General features: G+C 42.3%; 2 protein-coding genes across 2 annotated transcripts; both read right to left on the bottom strand.

Moving 5' to 3' along the window:
* Positions 1-1274: 1274 nt before the first annotated feature.
* fbxo5 (F-box protein 5) lies at positions 1275-4367 on the bottom strand. The gene is made up of 5 exons (XM_084153142.1): positions 4233-4367; positions 2768-3443; positions 2555-2645; positions 2097-2294; positions 1275-1904 (listed from the first exon to the last, which is right to left on the bottom strand). Exons 2-5 carry the CDS (start codon positions 3406-3408, stop codon positions 1653-1655), a joined length of 1182 nt encoding a protein of 393 aa, XP_084009268.1. The 5' UTR covers positions 3409-3443; positions 4233-4367; the 3' UTR covers positions 1275-1652.
* Positions 4368-4656: 289 nt separating this feature from the next.
* On the bottom strand, positions 4657-9606 carry mtrf1l (mitochondrial translational release factor 1-like). The gene is made up of 7 exons (XM_084153143.1): positions 8828-9606; positions 6828-6907; positions 6480-6663; positions 6184-6347; positions 5915-6032; positions 5563-5699; positions 4657-5161 (listed from the first exon to the last, which is right to left on the bottom strand). Exons 1-7 carry the CDS (start codon positions 9270-9272, stop codon positions 4952-4954), a joined length of 1338 nt encoding a protein of 445 aa, XP_084009269.1. The 5' UTR covers positions 9273-9606; the 3' UTR covers positions 4657-4951.
* Positions 9607-9859: the final 253 nt, after the last annotated feature.

Below are 9859 nucleotides of genomic sequence, written 5' to 3'. Positions count from 1 at the left end.
CAACCCCAGGATAGAGGTGCACAGAGGGAGCTGACACAACTGTGGCCAGACACCGATGGACTGGGAGGACGTGCACTGAGAGGAAGGCTAATTGGAAAAACCACTGATGTATTGGGTCTGCAGGAGAAAAACAAAGGCATCTCTTTTGAGTGACAGCAAAATGCTTTTAGTGAACAGAGAGCATTATGTTTCACTATTGAAAGATGATACAATTGTGAAATAAGTTGGCCCGTTGCTTTACCATAGACTTTGAGCAAGCACCACTGATTATTTCAGGCAGCAGATAAGGCCTATGAAATCAATTTTAGTCAGACTGGGGAGAAATTGTGTTTGTATTACCCAGAGACTTTTTAATTGAACATACAGTATAGTATCGCTGTTACATTTCTCAATTATGAAATGCCCCCAATATGTGAAAAACACATGAACTTTACAGATAAGCCTACACATCCAATTTGATTTTATTGGAGAATACCAGTAATTTGTTTGACATGATGCAGCCTTTAGTCTGCATAAAAAATGAGGGTCGTCAACTTATCATGGACCTCATGAGTTGCTTTTAGACAGGTGTGATTTGGCTCCACTCCGATGGGCATACAGAGGAACCATAAAACAAATTGCACCTCATTCTAAACTGTTAGAATAATGGGTCTGTTGTCAGTCGGATATAGCACATTATCAAACCCTCAGTAGAGTAATCCACTGAGCCAGCTATCCTGAGCAATGTACTGATGATATCTTAATTGCCTGAAATCATTATGACCATGAAGGGAGTGTGAATCACTGGTGTCAATGATTAAAGAATGTCCGTTTTCAGCTATGCCTAGTCTTCAACTCCTTAAGGTTAACAATGCATCTTTCCAGATAGTGAGTAATCGGAGGATTTCAGAGAAGCATATGAACATCTGTGCAGTATGTGGGAGAGGAGCAAGAGGAGAGAGCCATAGTTGAGGTTAATCATTTGCAGCTTGGTGGAAATTCATTTGTAATTAAAAAGTAATGCATTTTCATGAATTAATTGGCATCAATGGCTTCATTACTCCTTTATAAAAGAGGTGACATGTTGAGGCCGAAGACCTTTGTTAAAGCCACAAGACTGGACTACCAATTCCATTGGAAAATACATTGCAGTATGGCACCAATGGATGAATGGCTTTGTGGCATTGTGACATGCTCGGCTTGATTAAATTCTGAAAATAAGTTTGTGCATGCATGCGCGTTTTCTGGCGGTATGTAGCTTAGAAAAATAAATTGGGAGAAAAACAAAACAATTTAGAAAATCGCGAAAGATAAATTTATTTCAACAATATAAATATTTACATTTCACACTTAAAAGACAAATATATTTACAGACGGATATTCCATGAAGAAATATAAAATGAATGTACAATTCAGGTAAACATTCTTTTTTTGGCTTCCAGTAAGATTGTCGCTTTCTGACGACAAATGCCGGACACCTGGCATCACGGGATTGTCCCAGAATACAATGTGTTCTAATACAGGGTATTCCAATAGCCGAGATCCCTTTGGTATGTGGAGAGGAGGCAGTGGGCTAAAAAGGTCCATGAATAAAACTAATAAATAATAGTTGAAATTTAGTTGGTTTTTAAAAAAGGTGCGTTATTGAGTCTTCATCCAGGGCTGCGTTGATCTCACAGGCGCCTGACGTTCCTCTTGCTGCGAGCGCTGCCGATGAGGATGGCTCTGGAGCTGCTAGGCCCCCGGGCCAGCCCTGTGTGGCAGGCTGAGGAGCCATGAAAAGGGCCCTGGCACAGGGTGCAGAAGTCAAAGGCACAGCTGAGGCGGGTACAGGTGGCCCTCATGGCATCTGCGTTGTGCTTGGCAGGAGAGCCGCAGCGCTTACAGGGCTTCAGCGACTCGTGCTGCTTCAGCAAACTGGCAGCCTAGAGAACACAAGCAAAGAATGTATAAGGCTACGGAGCATAACTCACTCATTGTATCATTTGTAACATGAACATGTCAATTACTTTCTTAGAACTGATTGAAGGGTGACACCAACTCTCAATAAGTACACACACTGAGCACCATCATGTCCTCTGAACCTTTACATGCAAAGTGAATAGCGCAACCGTCACCTCTTGGTATTCTCTGAAGCGAGATTGCTGGGAGCAGTACAGCGACGGTGTGCCTTCTCTCTGGGAGAGCATCCTATAGTTAGACTTATGGATAGGGGTTGAAGCTACCCTCTGCATACAGGACATTACAACCCGGGACAGGGCGGCGTCTCGTGTCAAAGAGCCGACATTCTCCAGTCCTACAGAAGTTCTTGGGTCCTACAACAAAAACGGACATTGCCATTTACCAAACAATATTCATGCAGTGGATTACCCTATGGTTAGGTAATTAAGATTGAAGTACTTGAAGGAGCCCCTGTAAATGAATCCAGATTAAGAACATATCAGCATAAGGGATTAGCAAAGTTTGGAGCCTCTGCAAGCGAAAAAAACAAACCATCAATGTGGTTCAAAACCATTGACACCTGATAAAGGGTATACAATGACTAAAGGAACCCCAGTTAAATGTTAGCGCTTACCCTGAGTCTCTGTTTAGCCTGGTCGCATCTACGGAGTGCAGACTTGTCTTGGTAGATGATTTTTCTCCAGGTCTTGCTCACTTTTCTACAGCTGTGAAGAAAACCACCATGAATGAATACATGATAAGAGTATAAAAACATGTTGAAAAACCTGTACAATTGTCATAGGACCAGTAAAGGTCACATGTTTACCTTATTACATTTGTCATTTACCTTATCAAGTCGACATCTCCTAGCAGACGCAGGATCCTGGTGAGGATGTGCTTCATGTCCCTCTCCAGCAGTGCTTTTAAAACATCTATATATTCAAGGCCCATGTTCCCACCCAAAACCCTTTCAAGGCCGGAGTCCTCTGCTAGCCGGCTAATGACAGACCAGTCATAGTTATGGGTCCTCTTGAAACTGTTGGCGAGTTCTTGGCATACAGCGTGTTGAAACTTCAGTATGGGGAGTTTTGAGGCAGTATGCTTAGCCTTGTGATAATCAGCAACTGGAGTACATGGGGAGAATATATCCTGTCCTGGAGACTGCTCTAGTTCCTTTATGTTATCAACGTCCTCTATCTGGCTGTTCTGTAAAGAGAGGAAACCGCTGTCCTCGAATGCTTCACAGCCTAGGTTTACCTCGTCAAGTACCCCATCATGTAGGTTGTTCTCCTTATTGTGAACACCTTTCACATTATCCTTGAGGCAAAAGTTGGCAGCGGTGGTGACACATGGTGAGAGCTGTGGTTTGACTACTACTTGGACGCATTCCTTTAGTGGGGAGGTTTTCAGGCCCGACTCCTTGTATGTGACATGTTTCTCCATGTTGCATGGAAACCGGGGTTCCTCGTAGTTGGACGGACACTTCATTTTTAAATGACTGATTGTGGTCACAAATTGTAGCCCTGAGGAAGAGAAAATAAAACGGTGCATTTGCCAGTTTAATCTCAATCAAAACGCGACAAACTGGCTAGCTACAGTAGCTACATAACACGTTGTATCAACCCACAGTGGATTGCCCACTCATACTAGAGTTAGTTACATTCTCTAAAATGTAACATTAGCTAGATATTGTTTTGGTTGATCAAAAAGTTAGGACAATTTAGAGCTGCAATCCCTCCAAAGCAAAGGGCGCCCTACCCTAGTTCCCCCCAATTTAGCTTGCAGCATAGCTAACTAGCTAGCCAGGTTAGCTAACCGGCTAGCCAACTAATTTAGAGTAAAATATTATAGTTAACTACTAAACGATAATTGTTAACATTAATCGTAGGCAGCATCAGATCAGTCCAGTAACGTTAACCTTAGCTATATTAAAGATAATAGTAATGTTAACTCTGTGGATATTATATTCATAGGATAGCCAACGCTAGCTAACCTATTTTTACGCGCGTACGTTTTGCGCTTAAAACGACAATATGTAATATTGACATTAACGTTATTGGAAAACGTATAGCTACTAAGCAGTTTAACTAGTTACCTAACGTTAAATGAATATTCAACTCCATTGCTAGTTAGCTAAGCCAGACAGTTATGGCTAGTTAGCTAGTCAAATTGGTTGACATTAACTAACGTTAGCTAACATTGCAACAAACTAGCCAGCCTGCATCAAATGAAATGCGACACATCATAGCCTAACACAATATCTAGCTATAATAGCAAGCTTAATTGAGGAAAAGTAACAAAATATTTCATACCTGTAACGTTAACTTTAAAAACGACTCCTTGTTTCCCACCTTTGTCTACTGTTTAACTTTTGCTAATGACATTAGCTAGCTAACCGGGGTTCCCCAAACTCCAGACCTACTTGAATGAGGAAAATATGAAAATGCGCCAGTTCCATAGCTGCACATTTGAAATTCGTGTCCAAAAGACGCACACCAATGAGGACCAAGCAGGGCAGTTACCTTTAAACCGGGGAACCAATGGGAGAACAGGAAAGCGCACGCTGACGTTAAACGTCAGAGGGCAATAGGCGGCTGCATTTTCCTCCTACCATTTCAAACAAATAAATACGTTTATTTTTTATTTTCAGTTTAACAACCTCTCTTAGCAAATACAGTAGAAAACATGGCGAGGTATACGTGATTCGTTTAAAAATTGGTGCAATGTTTTTTTTCATATTATTTTATTTAATTTGTTTGAAATATGGACAAAGAAAAGGGCAGTCAACACAACATGAATAAAGTGGTTGACTGGTGGTTCTCTGCTGGGGGGTGTATTTTAAAGTTTTACTGCTAATAGAGTAACAAAAGCAGTTTGAGAACTGGCAGTTCACACCAGTGGGCGGAATGTGTTAAGTGGGCTCTTAAACTGAAACCAGGAAATGAAGGCAAACAAGCAAACAAACACACTGATCTTGCAAAAAGCAACATTCATAGCTTCATAGATTTAATGTAAACTACCACATTGGCTATTATTGATCACAGTCATTTTCTCCAAGAATGTCCATGAGAATCTCCTGGTTAGAGAACTCCTCTAATGCCACATTCATTTCCTCAAGAAGCTCTTCTCCCACAAGAAACTCCCGGACATCATGCACTGTTTTCCCAATCCGATGATCTGTGATTCGGTCCTGGGGAAAGTTGTAGGTCCTGATTTTCTCAGATCTACCTTTGGTGCCAATCTAAAAAAGGATAGATTAAAAATAGTCAATACACAAAATGTGCTATACAGACCAACACTTACTGTAAAAGCTTTGTATCCAACAGACAGCCGGCAGCTATTTGAGTTCCCACTCCCCCAGGCCCATCTCAGCTTCCACTTTCAAGGCAGTAAATACTCCAACAGGCAACTTTCTCACCTATGTCAGTCATGTCTATTCTATCAGTGCAAACCATATTAACTGTTGCCCATTGCAGTCCATTGTCTTTCTTCAACACTGTATTTTGGAAAGTTCAAGCCTAGGTTTTGTAAATGACTTTGTAGGAAACATATGAAAACTTTGAACTGGATTTTGATATCCATTCCTGACATAACCATTTTTGAACAGCAACATTCTTGTATATGTGCAGTTCTGATCCGTACCTGGACTTTCCGTGCAGTATATCGCTTACTGGTCTCTTCTTCCAGCCTCATACTATAGAGTTTGGCACGTAGAACCTTCATGGCCTTTTCCTTATTTTTCAGTTGGGATCTTTCCTGCTGGCATTCTGAGACCACACCTATGACCCAAAACAGAGATAAAACACTACTATGGAGACACTCAAAGGAGAAACAGGCTAATTCAAAGCAATAGATCCAACCACATTTGCCATTGTGAATTTTCCTTGTGAGTACATGCTCTGCAAATCACAATTTACCGTCTGTTTACAGTATGAGAATATGAGTTTCATAATCCACTGTCTGATCCTTACGGCATTGTATTGCCTGAGATTACCTGTAGGGAGATGAACTATTCGTACTGCGCTGTCTGTGGTGTTGACATGCTGGCCCCCGGCTCCACTCGCCCTCTTGGTTTCAATCCTCAAATCCTTCGCATTAATTGTGAATGTGATCTGAAAAATAAATAATGAATCCAGCACTTAGAAAAATAAGTCTGTACTTAATTTTTGGTAACAGAAGGTAATACTTCACAGAATATTTTTTATATTTATTTTTTAAGACTTGCAAGAGTACAAGGGCCAAATGCCTCAGGGAAGGACTTACCTCTGTGGGCTGGGGTAACACTGCCACTGTCATGGTGCTGGTGTGCATGCGGCCCTGTTTCTCAGTCTTAGGGACTCTCTGCACGCGATGCACACCTGCCTCAAACTTCATCCTCTTGTAGCTCTCAGGACCACTGACACTGGCTGATGCATGCCGTAATCCACCTGCAGACAGATTACATATTAACACACTCAAAGTTACCATTCATAAAATGGAGTCAGTTGAAGTTTGGGTAAAAACTAGCAACAGGCATGGTTTGACAACAACAACCCTGTTAATGAATGAATGTGACTGACCTATTTCACTTTTCATGTACTCTAGGATGTCGAACCCCCAGCCCTGGTGTGCTGCAAAGCTCTGGTACATGTCAAAGACCTCTGCAGTGAAGAGCATGGCCTCCTGACCTCCAACCCCTGCGGTGACCTCCAGGACCAGGTCACTCATGTCTGACTCCTCCTCAGGGATCAACAGGGACAGGATCTGAAGGAATGTAGAAGAATCAGACATGATAGTTTAGTAATTTTCTCAAACTATGTTTTCCATACTGATTGAAGTGATTCGATTTCCTTTCGCCATCCTAAATGTGCTTTTATCAGTGTCATCTTATTCCAACTGTAGGGGGAACATAAAATGCAGGCGTGTACCTTTTGTCTAACATCTTGAATCGCTTTCTGACAGGCCTCCCTCTCAAGGACTGCCAGTTCACGCATGTCTGGGTCGTCATCTGAGAAGGGAAAAACAATGTTTCTTATTTCACTGAATTTACTATCAGTGAAAGATCCATTTATACTGAACAAAAATATAAACGCAACATGTAAAGTGTTGGTCCCATTTTTCAAATTTTCCATACGCATGAAGCTTATTTCTCTCAAATTTTTTGCAGAAATGTGTTAACATCCCTGTTACTGAGCATTTCTCCTTTGCCAAGGTAATCCATCCACCTGACAGGCGTGGCATATCAAGAAGCTGATTAAACAGCATGATCATTACACAGGTGCACCTTGTGCTGAGGACACTAAAAGGCCACTCTAAAATGAGCAGTTTTGTCACACAACGCCACAGATGTCTCAAGTTTTGAGGGAGCGTGCAATTGGCATGCTGACTGCAGGAATGTTCACCAGAACTGTTGACAGATAATTTAATTTTCATTTCTCTACCATAAGCCGCCTCCAACGTCATTTTAGAGAATTTGGCAGTACGTCCAACTGGCTTCACAACCGCAGACCACGTTCACCCACGCCAGCCTAGGACCTCCACATCATGCTTCTTCACCTGTGGGATCGTCTGAGACCAGCCACACGGACAGCTGATATAACAGCCACACCGAATAATTTCTGCAGAAACTGTCAGAAAAAGTATCAGGGAAGCTCATCTGCGTGCTCATCGTCCTCACCTGGGTCTTGACCGCACTGCAGTTCGGTATCGTAACTTACTTCAGTGGGCAAATGCTCACCTTCGATGGCCACTGGCACGCTGGAGTAGTGTGCTCTTCACGGATGAATCCGTTTTCAACTGTCCCGGGCAGATAGTGTGTATGGCGTTGTGTGGGCAAGCGGTTTGCTGATGTCCACGTTGTGGACAGACTGCCCCATGGTGGCGTTGGGGTTATGGTATGGGCAGGCATAAGTTACGGATAACAAAGACAACTGCATTTTATCGATGGCAATTTGAATGCAGAGATACCGTGACGAGATCCTGAGGCCCATTGTCATGCCATTCATCCGCCGCCATCACCTCATGTTTCAGCATGATAATGCATAGCCCAATGTCGTAAGGATCTGTACACAATTCCTGGAAGCTGAAAATGTCCCAGTTCTTCCATGGCCTGCATACTCACCAGACGTCACCCATCGAGCATGTTTGGGATACTCTGGATCAACGTGTACGACAGCGTGTTCCAGATTCCGCCAATATCCATTAACTTCGTGGGACAACATTCCACAGGCCACAATCAACAGCCTGATCAACTCTATGCGAAGATGTGTTGGGCTGCATGATGCAAATGGTGGTCACATCGAATAATTTCTGCAGAAACTGTCAGAAAAAATGACATTTACATTTTAGTCATTTAGCAGACGCTCTTATCCAGAGCGACTTACAGTTAGTAAGTGCATACACTATTTTTTTATTTTTCATACTGGCCCCCCGTGGGAATCGAACCCACAACCCTGGCGTTGCAAACGCCATGCTCTACCAACTGAGCTACATCCCTGCCGGCCATTCCCTCCCCTACCCTACCCTGGACGACACTGGGCCAATTGTGCACCGCCCCATGGGTCTCTCGGTATTCTCCCTTGTTTTCTGATCCACACCCCTACTTTTAAAAAAAAAAGGTATCTGTGACAAACAGATGCGTATATGTATTCCCAGTCATGTGAAATCCATAGATTAGGGCCGAATTAATTTATTTCAATTGACTGATTTCCAAATATGAACTGTAACTCAGTAAAATCTTAGAAATCGTTGAATGTTGCATTTTTATTCAGTGGTAGATACAAGATGGATACATTATACACCGTCACCTGATGTAGGAACAGGTACCGTTCGTGACATAATGTCAAACTCTCAAGCTGCTGATACCTAATGGCCATGAGATGCCCAATGCCCTTGTTGATAGAACATCACACATTAGGTGTGGCCTCACCTTTCAGTAATGTTTCTGTTTCAGCAAATTCCTGCTGTTTTGTCTGAAGCTCTCTGGTGTACTGGATTAGTGGGGCTAGTACAGAAACTCTTGTCCTCTTCACCCTCAATTCCTCTTCACCATCCTGCTGTCCCTCTGTCATGTTGACAACTGTCAGACTATCTCTGTACTCTGTCTCCATCTTCTTCAAGTAGTCCTTTAGTGATCTTCTGGCAAAGATCTCGTCCAATGACAGTACCTTCGTAATCATCAATGGCTGAGTTGCATGCATAGCTCTACTATTTGGGCAAATCTTTTGGGACACATTTTGACATCTACCGCATAGAACCGCTCGGTAATCTCTTAGCCTTTGGGACATGACAGTGGACCCCTTCTGGTAAGAGGACATCCAGGACCGACCACACACGTTCCCTAACTGCATTTTGACAGCTTGTGTAAAAGCCATACTAAACAACGGTTTGCCTGAAAGGCTTAATACAACATTGGAACAATATTACTCTCTATAATTTGTTGATTTGTTTTGCATATTATCTAGTTAGCTAGCTGATTTGTTTAGCACTACACAACGACAGCTAATTGAAGTGACATGACGTTCAGAAGGTTTTTGGATATCGTGTACAGTTGTTTCGACATTAACGACTATTTTCCATAAAACATTTTTTTTCTGTATTTTCATTTATCGTAGCTAGCTAACCGTCAGCAAAAGCAGAGAGGTTCTTTGAGAAGTGCTGCTCAAGGGCGCTGACATGTTGGTTTTCGCACATAAGTAGTTGCGCACTATTTCGATTCTCAAATACCGTAAATATTGAAATAAAAACGTAGATTACCGTAAGTAAACAAATACATGTAGCCAAAACATTAAAATGTATATATAGTAGTAGCTACAGTATATCATAAACCGGATAGTTTGGCTCCTGGTGCTGATTTGGTAAACAGTTTATAATAGCAATAAGGCACCTTGAGGGTTCGTGGCATATGGTCAATATACCACGGCTAAGGGTTGTATCCAGGCACTCGGCATTGTGTCGTGGT

The sequence above is a fragment of the Coregonus lavaretus genome (assembly GCF_964263955.1).
Source record: "Coregonus lavaretus genome assembly, chromosome: 36".
NCBI lineage: Eukaryota > Metazoa > Chordata > Actinopteri > Salmoniformes > Salmonidae > Coregonus > Coregonus lavaretus.
Note: the sequence above shows the minus strand (reverse complement) of the source record. Positions and strands in the feature narration are given on the sequence as shown.